The sequence below is a fragment of the Carassius gibelio genome, chromosome A11 (assembly GCF_023724105.1).
Source record: "Carassius gibelio isolate Cgi1373 ecotype wild population from Czech Republic chromosome A11, carGib1.2-hapl.c, whole genome shotgun sequence".
NCBI lineage: Eukaryota > Metazoa > Chordata > Actinopteri > Cypriniformes > Cyprinidae > Carassius > Carassius gibelio.
Window position 1 is genome coordinate 9,513,120 of NC_068381.1, and position 23,708 is coordinate 9,536,827.

General features: G+C 38.4%; 1 protein-coding gene across 2 annotated transcripts in view; it reads left to right on the forward strand.

The window, feature by feature from the left end:
- The window catches only part of LOC128022257 (eukaryotic translation initiation factor 4 gamma 3), a 48,358-nt gene that overhangs the window by 22,682 nt on the left and 1,968 nt on the right, over positions 1-23,708 (forward strand). Inside the window, exons 7-30 of one of the 2 annotated variants that reach the window (XM_052609613.1) lie at positions 199-310; positions 540-646; positions 2,930-3,127; positions 4,984-5,080; positions 5,186-5,896; positions 5,994-6,073; positions 9,943-10,177; positions 10,501-10,625; positions 11,810-11,935; positions 12,654-12,803; positions 13,070-13,267; positions 13,376-13,522; positions 14,416-14,652; positions 17,109-17,213; positions 17,745-17,883; positions 18,805-18,908; positions 19,158-19,248; positions 19,395-19,515; positions 19,613-19,830; positions 19,947-20,065; positions 20,392-20,564; positions 20,661-20,786; positions 21,760-21,841; positions 22,043-22,141. In XM_052609613.1, the coding sequence (XP_052465573.1) occupies positions 199-310; positions 540-646; positions 2,930-3,127; positions 4,984-5,080; positions 5,186-5,896; positions 5,994-6,073; positions 9,943-10,177; positions 10,501-10,625; positions 11,810-11,935; positions 12,654-12,803; positions 13,070-13,267; positions 13,376-13,522; positions 14,416-14,652; positions 17,109-17,213; positions 17,745-17,883; positions 18,805-18,908; positions 19,158-19,248; positions 19,395-19,515; positions 19,613-19,830; positions 19,947-20,065; positions 20,392-20,564; positions 20,661-20,786; positions 21,760-21,841; positions 22,043-22,141 (3,900 nt within the window). The remainder of the gene's footprint in view (positions 1-198; positions 311-539; positions 647-2,929; positions 3,128-4,983; positions 5,081-5,185; positions 5,897-5,993; positions 6,074-9,942; positions 10,178-10,500; positions 10,626-11,809; positions 11,936-12,653; positions 12,804-13,069; positions 13,268-13,375; positions 13,523-14,415; positions 14,653-17,108; positions 17,214-17,744; positions 17,884-18,804; positions 18,909-19,157; positions 19,249-19,394; positions 19,516-19,612; positions 19,831-19,946; positions 20,066-20,391; positions 20,565-20,660; positions 20,787-21,759; positions 21,842-22,042; positions 22,142-23,708) is intronic. The other variant, XM_052609614.1, reaches the window with a different exon arrangement.

The following is a 23,708-nucleotide window of genomic DNA, read 5'->3' on the forward strand; positions in this document are numbered from 1 at the left end:
CATTTTTGCTGCATTATAACAATTAATAGCAAAAGCAATGTTTGGAAATGTACACTGATATTTCCTACTGACACGCTACAGTAAAAGATAATAAATGTCTTCAAACCGTTTTTTGTTGGTGAAAATACTAATGGCCTGGGAATTTTGTACAGTTAATGTATAAATATCTATTTAAATGAAATTCTCCTTTCTTCTCAGTATCGTCATAGTGCACCTTACGTTGGACCCCCGCAGCAATATGCCATCCAGCCGCCAGGGTCCGGAACCTTCTATCCAGGACCTGGCCCTGGGGAATACGCTGCTCCTTATGGCAAGTACAGACCTCTCTGTAGTGCACAGCTCAGTGTGAGCATGCTTGCATCACACTCAGCTGGTTCATATTAGCTCCAGGTTGTTTCAGTGTGTGTCTGATTAACTGAGAAATGACCCCATTTCCAGAAAGCGATTCACTCTGAGACTGTTTAGATTTCATGTGAAAACAGCTCACATAGTGATGTGACTCAATGATTTCCTGCCTTCCCTCTATTTTCTAACAACAGCTGCCGGGCCGCCATATTACGCCGGCCAGCCAGTGTACCCTCCCTCTCCACCCATCATAGTGCCTGCACCACTGCCACCTCCACCAGCCAAGCGTGAAAAGAAACCAGTGAGTACCTGAAACACACTGCCACATTTTTAGAAATGCCAAAGGATCCACTTAGTTCTCAATTCATTTTAGACTGATAAGGCTTGGATGTAATCCCAACAGCCCTGTCTGGCAGACCCAGATTAAATGCAAAAATGCTGTTAACCCTAAGTATTAGTTTTACCTTGGTACTGGCCTTAGCTTTTTGTGCAATTATGTTATGCTAGTCTATTACATTTCCTAAATTAAGATGAAGAATAAGTATTGAATTTATCCAGGAATTAAGTCAGTTTGTGACATGTGCAACTCCTGACATATTTGTATGCAATGTGGTGGTTTTGTTGCATGCTGGGAGGTTTGCATAGCTGAGGTGTTTTATCCCACGCCAAAGTGAGAATTAAGCCAGTTAGAAATCACCCAGCCTCATGTAAAAAAATATATATTTTAAAATAAATCATGGAAAGTAACTCTTTAGTATTGGGTTAGGGTCTAGAAGAATGGAAAAATCTGAATCCAGTAAAATGTGTCAAATTTACAGAAAGGTCTGATGCCTTTTTGAAAGATTGTATATGTTTCATTAGCCAATTAAAGATGTCAGCTTGTATCTAAGCATTTTCAAAGATTGATTTTGAATTCATCACACACAGTAAATTGAACTCTCAGGATACAAATGTTAGTGAAATATTTCAGTTTTCAAGACCAAAAAATTTATGAATTAATGTGCTGTTGAAAATTCTCCTGTAATTGAAGTTACATAATCATATAAATATTAACAGATTTAATTAAAGCAATGTTGTATAGCGCTGAATTATTATTATTATTATTATTATTTTTTTTTTTTTTTTTTTTAAATAATTTTTCAAGTAAACAGTTGGTAGTAAAATCCATACAATGAAACAAATTACAAGCATTAATTGAAATCATTATAAGGGATTGAAAATGTGCCTTGAAGAATTATCAACATTTTTATGTGTATTTCACCTTAGAACTACACTACCATTGAAAAGTTTGGTTTTAGTAAGGTGTTTTAATTAGTTCTGTCAATCAATTAAAATAAAATGAATCGGATTGGATAAATGGATTAATCACACTTTTTTCCTGAAATTTATCATGATTAATCCCACTTTACATTAACGTTTTTAAATATTCTTTTATATTGCAGTTATTTCACATTCAATCTTCAAATTAAAGTAGAAACAAGATAGAGAGCATCAAAGAGATACTTTAATGCTCATTGAATGTAATGTGTATGTTCCCTTGGAACTGGAATCATGGAGGAATATCATGTGAAGTCCACTTCACAGGGCACTTATGTTCAAATAAGACAACGCTTGAATGCTGCTGCCTGAACAAGACCTCCTTACTGAAGTGAAATGTCTCGCAAATGTGGCAGCGAGCTTCACCAAATTCACCAAATTTTACTGCCTTTAACTCCTGGCCCCTGGGGGCTATCGATGTGGGGGAGCTCTCATTTCGAAACCTTACTTCAAGATGTACACGAGACGTACACTTGATTTTGGCATTCGAGAGGATTCCTCGAGCTGAAGGGATCACCCCAAATTTGGTCCGTATCCACCATGCCGTTACAGAGATATGGCTGTTCAGAGTTTCAGTGGTATTCCATACATTTAAGCATCCAGGTTGCCAGTAGCAAACAATGGATCATGCTCTGTTTGAAAAACTACATAATTACGTAATTTACAAGCATTTTATCTGCGTTTTATGTTCTGTTAAAATGTTTTCATATTGCCAGCATATTCACTGATACCGATATATTTGACAGGCTCATATCGGCCGATAAAATCGGCAAAGCTGCTCCAGGACAGTTTTGAAAACCACTGCATTTCAGAGACATGTTCTTAAACGTGACTCAAATATATCAAATACTTACATGCAGGCATAGTTTTAAGGCAGCTTTTGGTTACTTCATGACTTAACTGACGACATAACTATGATATTGCATACTCGTAGTTTCTTTTATATTTTAATAATAGTTTATATTAAAAAAATTTGAACAGAAATATTTTGTGACCGTATAAGTGTCTTTTTTTGTTCAGTTTAATGTGCCCTTGTCTTATAAAGGTATTCATTTCTTTAAAAAAAAACAGATCTTACTGAACTTTTGAACACTGGTGAAATATAGTAATATAAATAGAGAATATTCTAAAAGGGGAATGTATTCAGCAATCAGTGACTCTAAATACAGTTGGTACTGAAGTTCTGGTACTTCTGACAGCCCTGTAGGCTAGGGAACTGCGATTGACCCGGCTGCTTTAGTGAGTTATTTGTTGTTTTGTGCCATTGTCCTCCCAGATTCGGATCCGAGACCCCAACCAGGGTGGAAAGGATATCACAGAGGAAATCATGTTTGGAAGCCGTAATCCTGCGTCTCCTGCCGGGCACCCAGCCTCCACCTTAACCCCACCTTCAGGACAGACCTCCTCAACATCAACCCCACCCACACCCACAGGACACCTGTCCTCTGCACCCACCCCTCCACAGGCAAGAAATACACATTGTTCTGTGTCTCCAGAAACAGGCATCACTACAAAAAGGAGCAGGTGTAGCACTGCTTTAACCTTTCACTACTTCTGTCCATTGAGTCCTTGGCTCAGCTGTTTTAAGCTTACCTGTCCAATACTGGTTTCCAGAAATGTGTAGTTTTTTCTTTCTCTCTCTCTCACTCTCTCTCTCTCTCTCTCTCTCTCTCTCTCTGGTACACCGGGTGTGCATGGATTAGTTCCAGCTCACATACTCTTCCCCCAATATAATCCCTATAAACACATTGAGAGCATTAAGGCGGTCACACACCGGACGAGAAGCGCCGCACCGCGTCTAATACAGTTCATACAACATGATGTGCATGGGCGCCGCAGACAGATGCCGAAAGGCACCGCCAGTATGTGTACACTCATAGAAGCAATGTGTTCGAATTTTAAAGACATGACGTGATGCTGTGCTTCTCATCCGGTGTGTGACCACCTTTAGGCTGTTGGCTGCACCATTATATGTATATTTTTGTCTATGGACAATCCAAAAAAAATATATAATGTATTGATAGTGTCAACAAGCAGCTAAATGTCACTCCCTCTCGATCATAGCCAGCACTATGACTCAAAGTAATGCGGCAGTCACAGATGATGTCAAATGCTGACATCTTTAATGTATACTATGGCACTAAAGGATTACCATATGTACCGTGGTATTTACATGATACGCCACGGTACATTGTAAAACCATGGTGCCTGTCAAAAATCATGCTTATGTCCAAAAACATAGTTTTACCTTAGTACCTGTCTATAAACATGAGATCATTTATTGGTCCAAAATTTGTGTATTCCCATGGTACCAATTCCCCCCCCCCCCCCCCCCCCACTAGATTACTTTATCCATATTACCATAGTATGTACCCAAATTGTGGTATTACTACTGTACCATGTAAAAAAAAAAAAAACCATGGTATTACTATGATTCACGTCCTAAAAATGTTTCCATGAAAGATGTCCAAAAACCATTGTATTGCCATGGTAATACTATACAAGTAAATTATCATTACCATTAGGGCTGTCAAAATGGATGGAAAACTAAATTGGGAAAAATATTACTAATGCACGTTTATTCAAAGCATAAGAAAATATGACTGTAAAAAGGTGAATAATATTTAAAATAATGTTTATGAACCAATTAAAATTAAGTAGGCTAAAGAACTATAAACAAAACAGCGTGTGCATGTCTCGAAAAATGTTTTTGAATAAAATTGAACACCTGTAATTTTACATGGCTTTCTAAACATGTGGCTCTCTTATGCAAGATGCGAGATGCGAGTGCAACGTTGATAGAAGATGTCCCTCTCTGGAAAATTTGTAAAATGTGCATTCTGTGTGGCTTGGTTTCAGTTTTGACGTAAACAAGATCTTCTCCACATTCTCTGTTTCCACAATATTTTGAATGAGCATCGCAGCAGCGCTGCATCTAGTTGCTTCAACTGTATAGGTTAACAAAAACATTATGCAGTGACTCTTATGTTGTCATCGCATCTTGTACGCCACTGATAAAGGCCAAAGTATAATTTGACCATCCGCAATTATGCAACATTTTTGCATTCTTATGTGGATTTTTATTTTAAATTCGATTTATATTCGAAACTTGATTTTTTTTTTTTACAGCCCTAATTACCATATCTACCCAGACTTACATAAAATAAGCTGCTGGGTGGGTGATTATGGCCCAGAATAAGCTAGACTGAGGGCTAGGCTTTATGCCTATAGTCAAAGTTCTTGTTCTGCAGGACTGTGCTACGATTGACTGATGTGTCTGATGTGTCATTTTTTCTCTCTCTCTTTTTCACCCTAAAACAGCCAAGCAACTGTCAGACCCCAGAAGAAACGACATGCGTCAACCCCACACAGAGAATCTCAGAGAGCCCTGCACCCATGGATGGCAAACCTAATTTAGGTATAACTCCACACCCAACCCATGTTTTTGGTAATATTTGTCTCTTTAGGTATTTAGTTTCCTTTTATTCATGTATTAACCTTCTCTTTCCTCTTGACCTTATAGATGACAGGCCAAAAATGGTGTCTGCTCCAATAATGCCTGTATCTCCTGGGCCTAGGCATTCAGAGTCCACTTTAGAGAAAAGAGAAGCCCCAAGTCTTCCATTATTAGCCTCTTCTCCAGAGATGGTCCCTGATGTTCCCTCTCATCCTTCAAGTGAATGCATTAAACCAACTGCTGCAGGAGAAGCTGGATTTATTTCTCCTTCAACTACCAAGGCTCAGACTCATCTGGTTAATTCTGGTGGGGACTCTATTCTTGAAAGTACTTTAAGACTGTCTGCTTCGCCCTTGCTGTCCCTCAAAGTGGTAAATGGCCTTGCTGAGTCTCAAACTATCTTATCAAGCTTTGAAGAACCTGAAGTCCAGGAAGCCTTAAAGATATCATTGTCCCAAGAGGTTCAGCTGCCAACCCAGGATATGTTATCCATGGAGGAGTCTGGTCAGGAAGTTCCAGTGGCCTTGGAGGAGCTCCAGGCAGAGCACCTACCTTCTTTAGCAGTACATGTGCCCTTGATCCCTACAGTGCAGGCCCCTTCAAGCACCTCCTGCACTGCTACTGTCATTGGACCGCCACCTGGTTTGGCACCACTAGTGCAGTCAGTTGTCTTTGAGGTGCCAGGGCAAAACAAGTCCTCGGACAATGTCCAACCGAAGGTTCTGGATGCTTCAGAATCACAAACTCAGAACAACTCTAGAAAGTTCATACCTTCAGGTATTTGCTCTTCATGATTCATGTTACAAAACCAGGCAAAATTTTAAGTTCAATCGACCCGTTACCAATTGTGTTGTCCTTTTTGTGATCGCACAAGCTGTTTCTGCTGTACCAAAGTCTTGGAAGAAACCAAATGAAGATGTTCTGATGGTGGAGACACTGCTGAAGGAGAATGAGGTGAGATGCACAGAGGTTACATTGACAACAGTTAGGGCTGGGCAAAAAAATTATTTTCTGATTTATCGTTTTTTTTAAAATGGCATTGATTCTAAAAAGCCGTGAATCTATCTTTTCCGGTTTTTATTTCAACACACATTTAAAACAAAATCTGATTAATGTGAATCTTATCGTTACTCTTCTCCACAAAATCACCATTATTAACCTTTCGCAATGTTATAACAAAACCTGTAATTCATTCAGCATTAATTATCATGGCGGAGATACTGTTGATGAGAACCAAGAACTAAACCATACACATGATTCTCAATGCTCAGGTGAAATTCTATAGGAATACTATAAATCTGCGGAAGCATTTGATATCACGCATAAGGCACCATGATTTCTGCGATCAATGAATGAATTGCGGATGGTGCAGCGCCATCTGTTTTGTTTACTAACGTACACGCATACTAAATCGTGGAGTCCTCCTTACAATCCTCCAAACCAAATTTTGTTAAGAAGTGTAATATTTTTAATTGAAACCAGTTATATGCATTAACGTTAGTTACATATGTAACTGTGGTTCTGCGAATTTCTAATGACCAATCGTGGCAGTGCTAAGCACTAGCCGATAATCCCTGCATCAACTAGATAGGTCGAGAATGAAATACCAACATAGTCACGTCATAACGTAGACCAAGATACGAGGATATAAACCACAGAAGCTCAATGTCCAACCTCTGAATGCTTTCTCACATTTTCTGAATAACGAGGAACTCTAGCATTAATTCATTCTTCCTGACCACCAGAGGTGGTGCTAAGAACTAACAAACACTGGTAAAGGCAGATTAGACGAATCAATGATTTGTCTAAAATCAGAATCAGTAGACTTAACATAGCGCCTCAAAGCTTATACAGGGCACACAAAATGAGATCTCCCCCCACCTGTATCGGAGGGAGTAAAAGGGGGTTGAAAAGCAGCCAAATGAATAGAGTGATACACAAATTGTGGGTACAAGATGTTAGGATAGAAGCCGAAAATGACTCCAGAATCCTTTGGTAACCAGTGTTTATACGATTCACTTATTGACAGTGCATGAAGCTCACAAACACATTTAGCGAAAGCAATGACTAACATTAAAGACAATTTCAAAGACAACCACTTAATATCCACAACATCCAGTGCTTCAAATTGTGGTGTACAAAGAAACTCTAGAACAAGTCTCTAAAACAAGTCCCAAACAGAAAAAGGATTAGAATGAACCGGCTTTAAATGCCTTGCTCCCTTCATAAAACTACATAAAAGATTAGTGAGACCCCAAGGATGCACCATTGACCAGGGCATGATAAGATATTGTAGAACGTTGACTGTGCACAACATTCAAAAAGGAAACTTTAGTGACCTGTGGTGGAGAAGAAAAGTGCAGCATGACTGAGTCTCTTTGGTCACTCTATGTCACTGTGGCGTTTAAAGTTGAGGACTGCTGTGGTGATGCAACTGCTGCTCTGAGCTCGAGTAGCGTGGGTGAGCTGCCATCAATGGCATCCTAAAAGGAGGAGTCCGTGGGGCCTGAGTTAGGCCATGTGACCAGCAAAGCATTTTTCTATTGTTTTCAATGGGAGCACCACGTTTTTTTTTTAAATAGCAGGAGCATGCTGAGCATCTTTTTAACACTGAGTGCTCGGGTGTTTCTTCTCAGTGCTGGGAGTTGAAGAATGTTCAACTTTGGGTAAACGCAGCACTTGTCACTGTCACTTTTTTTTAGTCAGCTGACCAAACACAGTGGAGGAGGGGCAGGACTAAGACCAACTGTCATACCCTGCTTGTACCACGCCTGAACTAAACAACAACGGAGAAGTTAAAATTGCTTGTCTCTAAGTATCTATGTACCGTATTTTTTGGACTATAAGTCGCACCTGAGTATAAGTCACATTTATTTAGACCCAAGAACCAAGAGAAGCTTAGTGTAGACTACAGGAGCACTGTGTAGCATCTCTGGCAGCATAGAGCGCCCTCTTGCAGCTGTAGACGGTAATGTTTTCTGTTAGTTCATTTCTCTTCGTTCATGTCAAATTAATTTTGATAAATAAGTCGCACCTGACTATAAGTCGCAGGACCAGCCAAACTATGAAAAAAAGTGCGACTTATAGTCCGGAAAATACGGTATTTACCAGACAGAATTGCCGGACTATCAAATTATTATGTAGTTGAAAAACTACAGAAAAGTAAAACGACTTTAGTATTACTGGCCACAAGTACTGAACGGAGTGCAAGCACAATCCTGTGAAAGTCTCGGCCGGTAATAGTGGAACGCGTGAAGGAGAGAAGCGAGGCACGAACACAATTCAATAGGGGTGTCACGATTCTCCAAATCCTCGATTCGATTGCATTTTCGATTCTAAGGTCACGGTTCGATTCGATTCTCGATTTTTACATTTATTCTCTTTAAAGCACAGATTGTCATTTTTCAAACTAGACTTTTATGTAATATAATATCTGACCTTTGTTTGCAATGTACCACATTACACTGTCAAATTTAAAACTTTTATTAACAACATAATGTAACAACTTATATCTTTAGTCAATTGAAAACTTAAAATAAACTGCCATCCAGTTTCTCTTTTGTAAGTGCAGTCACAAAAGATGACATTCAAGTTCATAACAAAACAAACAAAAACAATAAAAAATGACTAAACTAACCTTCAAATATTACGATGTATCTATTTAAAAGATTAAAGATAAAACGCTTGTTAAACACTTCACTGTCATTCATTTAGATTTATTTATATATATATATATATATATATATATATATATATATTATGTATGTATGTACAGTATGTGTGTGTGTGTGTGTGTGTGTGTGTGTGCATCATTACAGTCTGTAAAATATGTGTATCTCTTATTACAAGACTGCAATCACTAGCAATCAGAAGAATTCCAGTTAATCAAGTATCTACAAAAGATCTACTCTATAAACAATGCATTAAATTACATTAAAGACAAAAATAAATTAAACAAGCAAAAGAAATGATTACTCGCATGTATCTGGTCCACTGATGAAGTCATGGGTCAAGTCAAGTGAATTATTACTCGTTTTCTAACAGGCGTCGAATACTGACTTTAGGAAAAGGGGAATAACCAATGACATTTGAGATAACAACTAAAACAGCAAGCCCCGCCCCACGACTGACAAAAATAAAATTGTTCGCGCGAGCAGAGGCGAGATGATCGAGCACGAGTATGTGGGGAATGAGCATGCGCGCGCGAGGGCTTTTATTGCGCACAGAGTACATGTCACGCGCGCGCGAGAGTTTGAAATGAGCTCGCGGGCTCCCGTTTCTTCACATCCGATTCAGTTTTCCTCTCGCGGAAGCCATGTAGCGCGTGCGCCAGCATCAGTTGAATGCTCGGTTATTTTTGTCATTGATTTGCCGTCATACAACATGGGGGCGTGGCAGCATCGACGATTCCATCTGAGACTGTGACTTAATTTCGATCGATTTCGATTTAAAATCGAAATCGTGACACCCCTACAATTCAAGGTCTCTATTAATTCGTGCTTGTAGTAATTTCATGTGTATATATTTTTCATTCGATTCTTAGCGTTTTAGATCGGTTACGGTCCACGATCGGCAATTCACAATTCAAAAGTCATGTTTCAAGATTGATGCATATGCATCGTCAGGGTTTGTAATCGATACATCGATAAAACAAGTGAATCGTTATACCCCGATATTGTATACCGTGATAAAAGCATTAGCAATTAATCGCAACAGGAAAATTTTATACCAGGATATCCCTAGCACAAACCAGAATGTAGTCCTTCATTTCACATAAAACCTCCAGGCCCTTGTTTAATGCAGCTTTTCTTCATTCACATCAGGAGGAGACCTCAAAAGACGGCTCTATTGGAGATGACATGGTCTCACAGCCAACCTTAGGGACCTACAGCAGCCCATTTACAGTGCCTGAGCACCAGGAGAAGCTCTCCGAAGAGAACGGTGAAAGTGAAACAGAGCCTTTTAGAAATGGGGTGGAGACGGAAAGCACTGACAGTGGAGTTACACTCGGAGACAGCAGGGGGTCCATGTGTTCACCCACTCCATTCATACAGGAAGGTAAGACTTCCCACAGGAACTAATCAAAATTTCTGATCTTCTCATTTTAGCGTACATTTTTTTTTCATTTATTGGAGATTCGAAGAAGTCATCCTGTTTGTTAAATAGCCATGAGCCATTGGCATACAGCACAGCCATGAATTGCTATTGCTAGTCACTTTTTGATTTCATAGCCTGCTTATAAAAGTTTTTGTTGTTTGTAACACCAAAAAGCACCAAACAATTTTATACTATTTTTATTGATTCTTCCAATGTATTACTAAACAAATTGCATAACAATAATATATGTCTGTCCTACTATTGTTGTGCTTTTTCCACCCCAGGTCTTGTGCAATCAAATGGAAAGAGACAGTATGACCGGGACTTCCTGTTGGGTTTTCAGTTTATGCCGGCCTGCGTGCAGAAACCAGAGGGACTGCCTCAAATCAGTGATGTGGTGCTAGACAAGGTGTTTTTGATTATTTATTATTATTATTTCTTATGTTATCAGTAGTTTTGGAGTCCTTCTGGACTTGAGCTGTCTGACTGCTTCTTGTAGACATTTGATAAATAATAGTATTACAGTATCACACATTAAATGAATCGTGGTTTCCCCAAAAATATTAGTCAGCACGACAATTGATAATAATAGGAGATGTTTCTTGAGCATCAAATCAGCATGTTAGAATGATTTCTTGCACAAGCAAGCAGTTATCAAAAATGAAAAAGAATTAATCAAAACTAGTCGATGGCCAAATATGTCTAATCAGTGTTATAAACCTTATAAATATGAAAATTCTTAACCTTAACCCATCTTAACCCATTTTGTACAATGAGAAATCTCGTAACCTGACTACTCCGTTCAACAGGGTGATCCTAACAATTTTTTTAGTGTCAGAAACATTATTTGGCTACTTTGAAGAATCAAATTTTCCTCTTAAGGTGCTTACAACATGAAAAGTACAGTAATACAAGTATGTTCCCCGGACTTCTTAACTTCATCTGAGCTGCACTCTTCAGCCATGAAACTCCCTTAACGTCCTGTTTCCATTAAAATTGCATTACGGTTATGTCATACTTGGCAGTAGGCATCATTTAGTCTAAAGATGTTAGAAAATAAATGCCCTGCCCCTGTTCAGTGCATAGTCTTAAACTTCAGTCTAATCTCTTGAAGTGAGTTTTTACTGCGGGTTTGTTGTTGTCATCTGTGTGTACTTTCCCGGTTACTGTTCCCGACAACACTTATTGCTGTTGTTTTGAACATACACCGCAGTACTTTCAGTTTCCTATTTCAGTTCCTAGATTTTACTCCGCATGTGTACTCGCTCACATCTGTTTCTGGCTGTTCTTGCTCCTTCTGTCACAAGATGACTGGAGCGTAAATCGTTGAACATGTTGTTGATATATAAATAACAAATGGAGCTAGTCTCCATGGCAAATACTGTTTCCCATCAGTGCTGTAGGGCAAGGGAAAGCTGGTCTCAAACCAGTTTTTCTCATAGTGATTGTGATAAAGATACAGATAGGTTCAGCTAGTCCAAGATCAGCATAAGGAGGAGGGGAGGGAGATCTGGTGTTCTGTTCAGGTCACAGCTCTGTTTCTCACTGCGCCTCCTGCTGGACTACTTATGGAATTGATCTCTTCTGTTTCAGATTAACCAAAATAAACTGCCACTGAGGTCTGTGGACCCCAGGTTGATCTCAAGGGGCGCTCCCCAGGATTTCACTCCCGCTTTTGCTGACTTCAGCAGGCAGATGCCAGGAGGACATGGCATCCCAGTGAGTTATAGTAACTCATATGCTCTATTACAGACCCAATACCAATAGCTATTCATATACAGTATGTGGATGTGAGGTGTTATTACACACACACACACAAATCTTAGTCTACCATCCCTATTCAGGTATGATTGAGGAGCATTGTAGAACATTTAGCAGTTTGGTAAATTAATCTGTTCATCAAGAAACCACCTAAGATTAATATCTAGGACATGTTTCAACCCAAAAATCAAAGTCATTGTATTTTTCATAAATTAAATAAAACCTCTTTTTAGGCCCATTTAAGTTTTTTATGTCTTATGACATAATTTTCATAACAATTACATAAGCACATTTCCATCCTAATTCTCATTACTTTATTGATGCAAAAAAATCCAATTCACATTAATATAATGTGAAAAGGCTGATTTATTGAGTATTTATATATTATACCTTTATATATTATACCTTTACTGCTTTTAATTTAAATTAAAAAAATGTTTTTCTTCACTATGTTCTAACATTATTTTACTGTAAAAACAATTAAGTAATGGCTCAAAAAGGAAAGCATCCACAGATATTACAGTACTGTGAATGTAGTGGTAGAATGTGCTTAATTTATAAAATAAAGTCTTTTTTTTTTCTAAGTGAGATTGACCCAGCAATTGTCTACATTTTAAAGCGTGACACTCTTCTAAAAGTTGTAAATTTATTTTCTATCTGTATGCTTTATCCCAAGCTTATAAACGTGCGGCGACTTCCACCACGCAAGATCATAGTAAATGTTTCGGTTAATGATGACGTTCAGCTCAAGAAGGCAGAGAACGCCTGGAAACCTGGGATGAAGAAAGAGAACGTCACAGATGACCCAGAGGCCGTGAAAACCCAGGTGTGGAGTTCGGTTCTTTTACTGTTATCCATAAGTGTTGAAAAATTCACTGTAAAAGAAGCACTTCAAGAGATACACTCCTCAGCTTGAAGTAGATGGCTGTCACATGTGACTGCTTTTGTTAATGTCGGCACTGGGGTTTTGTTGGACGTTCTCCCGTCCATTAAGTCCTGATTTGTCACCTGATTTGTTGTTTTTATCTGAAGGTTGTTTTGTTGATTTGAACTGCAGTGTGTTGGCAATCTGTTGCTTTTCTGGCACTTCAGGAGTTGTTCCGGAAAGTTCGTAGCATTTTGAACAAGCTCACACCCCAGATGTTTAATCAGCTGATGAAGCAGGTGACGGATCTCACGATCAACACCGAGGAGAGGCTGAAAGGTGTCATCGACCTTGTGTTCGAGAAAGCCATTGATGAGCCCAGCTTCTCTGTGGCCTACGCCAACATGTGTCGCTGCCTGGCTACAGTACGTTCTGTGCACTTTGAGTTTCCTTGGACTGTCTGTTATTTTGCCTCATATTATTCCTTCTTTAGTATGTCACAAGTATCTCTTCCACTTATGATCCAATTGTAGCTAAAAGTGCCCACAGCAGACAAACCTAATACCACGGTAAACTTCCGGAAGCTGCTGTTGAACCGCTGTCAGAAGGAATTCGAGAGGGACAAAGTGGACGACGTCGTACTTGAGAGAAAACAAAAGGAGCTGGACTCTACCACATCAGTAATAATTCAATAATGATTAGCAAAGAATTTAGACTTGCATGACGTTTTGTCCGTAATGTCCATTTATGTACTATTTTACCTGGGCAAATGTATTTAATAGGAAGTTAACCCTAAAATGAAAAATCTGTCGTCATTTACTCACCCCAAATGATTTTATAATAAAAATGGTTTGTATGCAGTTGTTACCGTATTTTTCGGACTATAAGTCGCACCTAAGTATAAGTCGCATCAGTCCAAAAATACGTCATGATGAGGAAAAAAACATATATAAGTCGCACTGGACTATAAGTCGCATTTATTTAGAACCAAGCCGCAAGAGGGCGCTCTATGCTGCTCAGTGTAGGCTACAGGAGCACTGAGCAGCATAGAGTGCCCCCTCGTGGCTGGAGAAGGTAATGTTTTCTCTTGGTTCATTTCTCTTGGTTCATGTCAAATTAAATTTGATAAGTCGCACCTGACATAGTTTGGCAGGACCAGCCAAACTATGAAAAAAAAAATGCGACTTATAGTCCGGAAAATACGGTAATGCTAGTTTTAAATGCTATTCAAATATTTATTATTATTGAGAACTTGCTTTTATTTTAATATTTTCAGTTTTCATTTTATTGTTAGTTTTCCATCCAATGTGTATATTTTATTTATTCCAACCTCATTTCAGTTCCCAAAAAACATTTTTAATCATTTTAGTTTTCATTTTTGTTTTAGTTAACAGTAACAGTGCTGCTAGTACATTCTTTAACATTTCTCTTTTTTGTGTGTGTTTTACCAAACACAAGGAATGACATTAAAGGGGGAGTAAATAATGACAATGAATTTTTGGTTGAACTATTCTTTTAAAGACATTTTTCAAAAAGCATTATGGGATTTATATGTTACAATGTTTTTTTTTAGCCCACAGAAAAGGAAAAACTGCAGGAGGAGCTTGAGGAGGCGAAGGACAAGGCCCGACGTCGCTCCACAGGAAATATCAAATTTATCGGTGAGCTGTTCAAGCTCAAGATGCTGACCGAGCCCATCATGCATGACTGTATGGTGAAACTACTAAAAAACCATGACGACGAGAGCTTAGAGTGCCTCTGCAGACTCCTCACTACCATCGGCAAAGACCTTGACTTCGAGAAAGCCAAGGTAACTCGGCCAGCAGTTTGTTATTCTACATTCTGGAGCTGTATTGATTCGTATTTCACAAGATCAGCGGTGAAATCCCTTGGAAAGGGAAATTGGTGAAGGCATCCAAGGTAGAATATTTAGCTTTTTATTTAAGTAATCTAATATCACCGTGAAACTAGAACCACCGTAAAACCTAATGGCAAGAGTATGGTCCACTTTGCAAATACTTTGCTCAAGAACGGCCTCTTAGACAGGACGGGAAGCATCTAATTGACAAGTAAGTAGCATCTGATATTAACACTCGTCAAGCACCAAATAAGAGTTAAAATGATTTTTGATGACATTGGGTTAATTTGAAAGGAATTGCGACATAATGCATGGTTAGTTGGACTTATGTAATCCTCCATGATGTAAATGACTCATGCGAATTAAATTAAAGACATGCAAATCATCTACTAAAGAAAACATTTGTCGTGACTTGCACATCTTGTAATGACTTGTACGAGACCAAACACAGATTTTTTTTATGATCTTTCTGGAAAGGTAAATCTGAAATCATGTGCAGATGTGCTTCTACGTTCCTCAAAGAAAATTCTTGGATATCTTGAAACGGTTCAGTGCCAGAACCTCGCGGATATTGGCAAATCCTGTAATTGGTTTCACCTTAGAAGTGCACATCATGGGAACAAAAGTCGAACATGTCAAAAGATTTGTTTCCCACCTGACTAATAAAAACCTCTTTTTGTTGATGTTTTTTTTTTCCCCTGTTGGACATTGCATAAATTCAGCCAATCAGACTAGAGCTTGCCATTTTATTGTGCAATATGCATCCTTCAGCATGCCTCTGCTGTTTGTTTCTCGGGTAAAAATAGGCAACTAATAAATCAGTCCAGAACTCTGGAAAGGCAGCACTCAGCAGTAACAGTATTAATTGTGATGCTCAAAAAGGAGGGGAAAGTTGTACAGTAATTGTTTTGTGCGTGTAATGTATTAAAAATAGCTTGAAACGAGACATTCTCTCCGAAGGGATCTCTGTTGGTGTTGTGACTCATCCCAGTTTGTTCTCTGACAGCTGGCACTCTTGATCAATTACTCAGTTTTGTAGATTGTCAGTGGTGTGGTATAGTGGTAGGATGGCTAAAGGCGGGTACAGAAAAGGCGGCTATTTAAGTTTTGGAACATAAACTACAGTATGCATGAATTGTCAGCAATTTCCACACGAGGAAGACACCTAACACCATTTCTTAGTGTTTTTGAAAGAAAAAAGTATCTTGTGATCACCAAGGCTGTATTCATTTGAACAAAAATGAAGTAAAACACTAATATTGTGAAATAAATTACAATTACAACTGTTTTGTATTTTAAAATGTAATTTACTCCTGTGATGGCGAAGCTGGATTTTCAACAGCCATTATTTCAGTCATCGATGTCACATGATCCTCCAGAAATAATTCTAATATTCTGATTTGCTTTTAAAAAAAATATCATCATATCTTATTACAGTTTTGTTGCTCTTTTCAGAATTCTTTTTTTTTAAACATTGTTTATTTGAAATAAAAAGTAAAAGCTTTTACCGTCACTTTTGATCAGTTTAATAAATCATAGATGAAAAAGCTTTTTTTTTTACTTTAAGTGAACTCTTTTAACTCTTTTTGTTGCAGTTCAACTAAATTAGCTCTAAATGACATGCATTGAATGACATCTAAATAACATTAGAATTCAATATAGAAACCTTTTTAATGCAGTTAAATGGAAGATCACATTGCATTAAACTCAGTTTACACTCCAAAAGCTTTGACAGGAAATAAACGTTTTCCTCCCAGGTTTCCAGCGCAGCTCCTTATCATCGTGGCACGATTGTGTAGCTTTGAGCAGTTTATCCTGAATCTGATTGTGAATCTGTTGTAAATCACTTGAGGTACTTGATCGAAATGTCATTGTAGCTGTACAAAGGACTGAGCTGGGAAAATGATGCAGTGCATTTCCTCAAAAGAATGAGGAATAATGAGGCATGAGGGTGAACAAATTCTGAATACTGTACACACACACACACACACACACACACACAGTCTAAATGTGTTTCAGCTGGGCCCAACAGACCCTGGAGCTAAGTGTTAGGCAAGAGGGTAAATGTTTCCTCTATCCATCCTTTCTTTCTAATAGCAGGAACTTAAGGCATTTTTAGGTTCTGCATTTATCAACCCTCTTGATTTAGGAGCAGTTTTTTTGCTTCAAAACATTATTTTTAGATTTACGATGACTCCCTGTATGTCCTGTACCTCGTAATGGATGGGTACAGACGAGATCTGTGCTATATGATCACAGCTGTCCCCTGCAGCATTGAAGAAGTCTGTTTTCATTTATAGTCAGTCATCTTGCAGAGATGTTGTGATTAACACATGGACTCATGAACTCAGTATTTGATATTCAACATATTTTTTTTTTAACACTCCCTGCTCTGTGTCCTTGAATAGCCCCGTATGGACCAGTACTTCAACCAGATGGAGAAAATTGTCAAAGAGCGCAAGACATCATCACGGATACGGTTCATGCTACAGGATGTGATAGATTTGAGACTGGTAAGTGCCATGGGTGTGTGTGTGTGTGTTGAGAGAGTGTACAGACAGCCATTGCCAGACCTTTAGAAAGGCCTGGTTTTGATGAAAGTAACAGAAAGAACCTAAAAAAAAACATCTGTGAAGTGTTTTTGCTGGCATTTTTTTTTTTTTTTTTTTACCATTTCATAATCTGTAGAGATTTACGTGGCATTTGACTTATACGAAACTGTATTTATTTATCAATTTGATTCATCCTTGATCAATAAAAACATTTGTTTCCTTTCATTTCTTTTTAAATAAAATATTTAATTTTACTTTTCATTTTACTTTATAATAATTTATTTCATTTTTATTTAACATATGAAAGTGGAATAATATAGGCACGGAAACGGAAACCCCTGAACTCAGTGGCCCAGAAACAGCCAGAGGTTAAATATAGTGTCAAAATCTGAAAGGTTTCTATAGGTAGGAGTTAAATGTAACTGTTTCCAAGAATGACACTGATCTATTAATCAAAGACACCTGAGCTCTCTTATTATTTATATTGTCCAGCATAACTGGGTGTCCCGAAGAGCAGACCAAGGTCCTAAAACCATAGAGCAGATCCATAAAGAGGCCAAGCTGGAGGAACAGGAGGAACAGAGGAAGGTTCATCAGCAGCTTCTGTCTAAGGACACCAAGAGAAGGCCAGGTGAGATTCACAGCACTTCCTCACAGCTTTTTAAATTGTGCTTCCAGTTATAACTACAGCACCACCCAGAAGACAAAACCTCATTTGACGTTCCAGGTATACTCCGAGATAAGGTCTGAACACATCAAAACATTACTGGGAGCATGCTGTTCAGACAGTAGACAGAGGGTTAACAAGGTTTGACTGTGCTTTTGGGCTTTTCATACAACAGTAACTTGACCAATTTCTTATTATTTTAAAGGAATGGTCCTTAAAATGTCTAATCTTGAAAAGTAAGGAATATGATGGCTTCTGAGAAAGAAACTAATAACAGAATTCAAAATTTTGGGTCAACTATTCTTTTAGATCAGTGGTTCTCAACCCATTAAGATATTTCTGGTACAAAGCTTCTTGTTTTCCTTTTTATATTTTCAGAAACTAGAAGAGCTGATATTGAAAATCCAGACATTCTATCCCAAAATTTCAAGAACCGCATTTTCCACTAGTTTGTGATTTGTAATTCTCAGCAATCTCAGAGCGTCACAGAACTATAAAAGTGTTTATTCATTATAGAAATGTGTTGTTTTTAAATTGATAAAAGTTAGTCATATTTTACAAATTTTCATGACACTTCAAAATTACATTTTAAACTATTTAAATACCCTTATATATCCAGGTTTTATTTTAGGAATGCTTAAATAAAAATGAAAGTTTTTGAGCTAACAAATTAAAATGAGAAATATGCTTGGAATTAATTCACTGAAAAGCTATAATAATTCTATTTCTAAAAGAAATATTGTGTTGAGGCCCCTTGGTGGGTCTTGGCCCCCTGATTCAAATATGTAATAAAATCCTTGGCATTTCTGATTCAGTGTTCAATGACTATTAAAGGCTAGTGGTGATCTGTTGTGAAGTAACGCTGCTCTGTGTCTTTGGTTCTAGACCAAAGAGATCAGCGCTCCCAGAGGGAGGAGACGTGGAACACTGTGCCCACTACTAAGAACAGCAGGACCATCGACCCCACAAAGATCCCCAAGATCTCCAAGGTGAAGAGACGATTCGCTGCACAAACACTTCATATTTCAAACATAAATCCCATTTTTGAATGCAAATCAATGGGTACAATTGATTTGAAGTAACACTGCCGCCTACTGATTATAATCACAGTTGTTAAGTGCAGCACAGAATATGTTAACACTGGCACCACATGTGATTTTAACAATCAATGATGAGCCATTTTAGAATGATGAGATAGTAATGCTCTCGTACTGAATCCCAACCAATCCCCATTACAGCCTCAAATCGATGAAAAGATTCAGCTTGGTCCGCGGGCTCAGATCAACTGGATAAAGGGCAGCAGTGGCGGAGCCAAAGCTAGTGACCCTGGTGAGGCCACATGAGTGTGAAGTACTGATCAAGACTTTGTTAAACCTACAAACATTCATGTGTCTTAAATTGACTCCCGATTCAGTGAAAATTACGGTTTTCTATATAACATGTATGTATGAATGCGTCCATGCCCATGTTTCCAGAGTTAACACGCTCTGCCAGTAGCACCCTGAACCGTTATTCAGCGCTACAGTCGCCCACGTCTCAGCCCAGCCCAGCACCAGCCCAAACCTCTGATTCTGATTCCAGACGCCCACTGGGAAGGTACCCAACATCTGAGAACTGAAGAGCTCCAAATACAAATGTAGAATTTCAATATCAAAAGCCTGACATCTTTTCATTTGTCTTATATCTCTGACAGTCGAGGCAGCACTGGTCGTGATCGCAGTGAAAAGCCGTTGAGTTTGGGGCCGTCGCGACCAGGGCTCTTCAGCAGAGGGAGCAGCGCTAAGGAGCTAACAGACAACATGGCCCCTCAGGAGACATGGAGGGAGGGACCTGACTCACACAATACACCTTGTAAAGCCAGCATTTCAGAGGAGAAATGTGAGATGGAGAACATCAGAGCCACAGAGACATGTGAGGAAGGATACGTGCTTACACTAGTGAACACGTGTACATTAAAGCTGCATTTCCCATGTATTTGCTTGTGTACTGAATATATATTCTAATACTGAGCTTCTGCTTGATTGCAGTGAACTCTGAGACGCCGCAGGTCACTGGTGGCTCAGAGAAGCCCATCCTGACCGAAGAGGAGGTCGAGCGTAAATCCAAATCCATCATTGATGAGTTTCTGCACATTAATGACTACAAGGTAGAGGTCTTCACAGAATTACATGAGACCCATACGGGTTTGGGTATATATTTTAAATGATCAGCAGGGTCCGGGTCCGAATCTATTACACCCGACCGTGATCAGACACTGCTTGTGTTTTTTGTAACTTGCAACTTGTAAAATCAGGAAAAGAAAAGTGTGAACCAAAAAAAAGCGATATCTCAGTGGTCAGATTCAGACACGACGCAGAGCACAGAGATGATAGCAAATACATTTTTTAAAACTTATTTTCAAACTTTGAATATCTGCGATGTTACTGTCACTACTCTAAGCCGTTTTGTGTCCGTGGCTGTTTGTGTGTGCAGGAGGCAGTGCAATGTGTGATTGAGATGGATCAGCCCTCTCTGCTGTTTATGTTTGTGCGCATGGGTCTGGAGTGCACACTGGAGCGTAGTCAGAAAGCCAGAGAGCACATGGGACTGCTCTTCTATCAGCTTGTTCAGAAGAGCATCTTAACCCATTCTCAACTCTATAAAGGGTGAGCACACACACATTACATTGAGATCAAATGTAGTTTACTTGTGTACTAATATAGTAAAGCGCTACGGTTTGACCCGTTCTCATGGCTCTGTAGGTTTTCGGAGATGCTGGAGCAGGCTGATGATATGGCCATAGATGTTCCCTTCATTTGGCTTTACCTGGCTGAGCTGCTCAGTCCTCTGCTGAGAGAAGGAGGAATCAACATGAGAGAGCTGTTCAGGTCAGGACCCCCAACACAATGAACGAGGATGGTCTTCTGAGTTCTGTTTTATTGTTGTTGTTGTTTTTTTGTCATTTTTGATAAAAAGGACATTCCACCCTAAAACCCTGTTACATGTTGTCCTTGATTAATAGATGGATCTTCGTTTGAGGTGGAATCTCCTTTCAAAGGATGATTTAAGAAGTGCATGTACTGTTCAAGCTCCAGTACAGGGTCAAAATATTATACATATTATACAATAATACATCTAAAACATGAAATTATAGTATTGTTATATTATTTTCTTTCCATATATCTGTAGGTTAATGGGGAATTGCTGTAGCATATCCCAGCATGTCTCCGACCTTTTATTTTTATTTTTTATTACATTTTTATATTGTAAGTGATGGCAAATGAGCATGGTATAAGTGGAATAATCCATGTCTTAGATGGATTTAGGCATTAAAATAGCCAAAATATTAAGAAAAGCTAGTATAGAATCTCAATTTTAAAATAAAGAATACAAAATATATATATTATTTTTACATTTAATAAAAAAAACAATATGCATCCTCAATTGCTACTTTGTCACTATTACACTAAAATAAAATTTTACCTTTTTTTATAATTTATTCAAATTCTGTTTAAAACAACTTCCGTAGGCAAGTATGTATTATCAAAGGGTGATCTGCATTCAAAGCAGGTTGCGCAGTCGGACGTTTTTCAGTCTTTGAGAATTTTTTTTTTTTTTAAGTCAACATGGCCTTTTTACATTTCCAAATAAGTTGGCCTACAGAATTCAGTACGAGATAAAAATAAATAAAAACCCAACACATCCCTTCCAACACACCTCATTGTATTGGGTTATTGGGACTTCTGGGGCTTTAACAGTTTGGCAGTGCACAGTAGTTGCAGTCATTCCAGGTCCTTGCAGGCTCCCGCTGTCTTAGGGATTCAGTTTAGCATCTAATGGAGATTTGTTTTTTTTCTGCAGTGAGTTAAGTAAACCGCTACTCCCTGTGGGAAGAGCTTCCATCTTATTTTCTGAAATACTGCACCTACTATGCAAACAAATGGTAAGATCAACTTTTGTTGACATGGTGTTAAGAGCATTGAGTTCGTCTTTATCTAGTTGTCATCTGTGGTTTAGGGCTCCTGCATGATGCTTACTATTAACAGACACCTCTGTGACAGAAACAGTCTGCTGTAAATAAGCTTTGTGCAATCTTCTGGGTGCCATGGGTTTGTGTGTTTACATGCATCTGATTGTGCTACAGAGCCATAGGAAAGTTGGAGACTTGTGGAGAGAGTCTGGGCTGAACTGGGCCGACTTCCTGCCTGAGGGAGAACATCTTCCTGCCTTCATCTCACAACAGGTGAGAATGTAGCCTGAACACCATTCCCAGAAATGAACCACTGGTGTTAAGAAGTAATTAACTAGACATAGCAACATACACAAATTCACCTGTTTTCAAAAAAGCATAGCTTTATCAAGCAACGTTTTAAAACGGATAGCAGCATTGCACAATTGTTACCAAAACTGAGTTTATAATCTGAAACCCAAAATGTCAGCTCTTGTTCTTATACTGTATGAAGCATTAGAAATTCTAACTCAATTAAATTTAACTGACTCAATTAAATCAATTGAATTACTTTTTAATGTATTCTTTGTAGTGCTGGCCCCTAATAGTCGATTAACCATTAGTCGACGAGAAGATGTTTAGTCGATCAAAATTTTATGTCGCAGAAAAAAACTATTTCCACAGGAAGTGGCAAAGTCACACAAATTATTAACAGCTGGTCTATGTGGTAATTACTGTACATGAGACATCCAAACGTTGCGTTGCCTATCATCTGAAACATGCAAGTAGTAGCATCATTACATAGCTGCTCGTTCTACCATTAACCTAGAAAAATGTGTGCTATTCAATTATGTAATCCGTAAGAAACCTGCACATCTGCAATCTGTGGAGATGACAAGTCAGTGTCTGGACTTCATCACTGCTACAGAAAACACTAGTTTATCATTGAATTATTACAATTTTAAGGCAGTCTTGCTGTTTTTTTCCCTTGAGCTATAGGCAATTCAAATATAAACATATGATTAGTCGACTAATTGCTAAAAACGAACAACGACTAGTAGACTGGAAAAATCTTTAGTCGAGGGCAGCCCTGATTCTTAGATCACATAAATGCAGCCTTGGTGTACAGTTGTGTGTGTGTGTTTATAGCTAGTTTAAAGCAACTTCCTCTATTTCAAGGAATGTGTTATAAAATAAGTTCACCCAAAAATTAAAATTCTGTCATTATTACTCACCCTCATGTCGGTCTAAATCCTTAAGACCTCCGTTCATTTTAAGGACACAAATTAAGATATTTGATGAATTCTGAGTGCTCTGACCCTCCCATAGACACAAAGCAATAACCACGATCAAGGTCCAGAAACGTAGCAAATAGATCAGTAAAATAATCCATGTGACATCAGGGATTCAACCGTATTTTATGTAATTTTTACGAAGCTACGAGAAATACAAATAAAAAAATATATAAATAAAGTGTTCCTGTAGCTCAAGTGGTGTAGAGCATTGCTTTAGCAAGCAAGCAAGTGCAAGGTTGGGGGTTCGATTCCCCGGGAACACATGATAGGTAAAAATTATTAGCCTGAATGCACACTGTAAGTCGCTTTGGATAAAAGCGTCTGCTAAATGCATAAATTTAATTTAAAATACTTTTAGTGTTCCTGTGGCTCAGTGGTAGAGCATTGCGTTAGCAGCGCAAAAGGTTATGGGTTCAATTCACAGGGATCACGCATACTGGTAAAAGAAAATAAAAATTATAGCCTGAATTCACTGTAAGTCACTTTGGGTGAAAGCGTCTGCAAAATCCATGAATGAAAAATTTCATATAATTAAATACTTTTTGTATGCAACGTAAACAAAATTA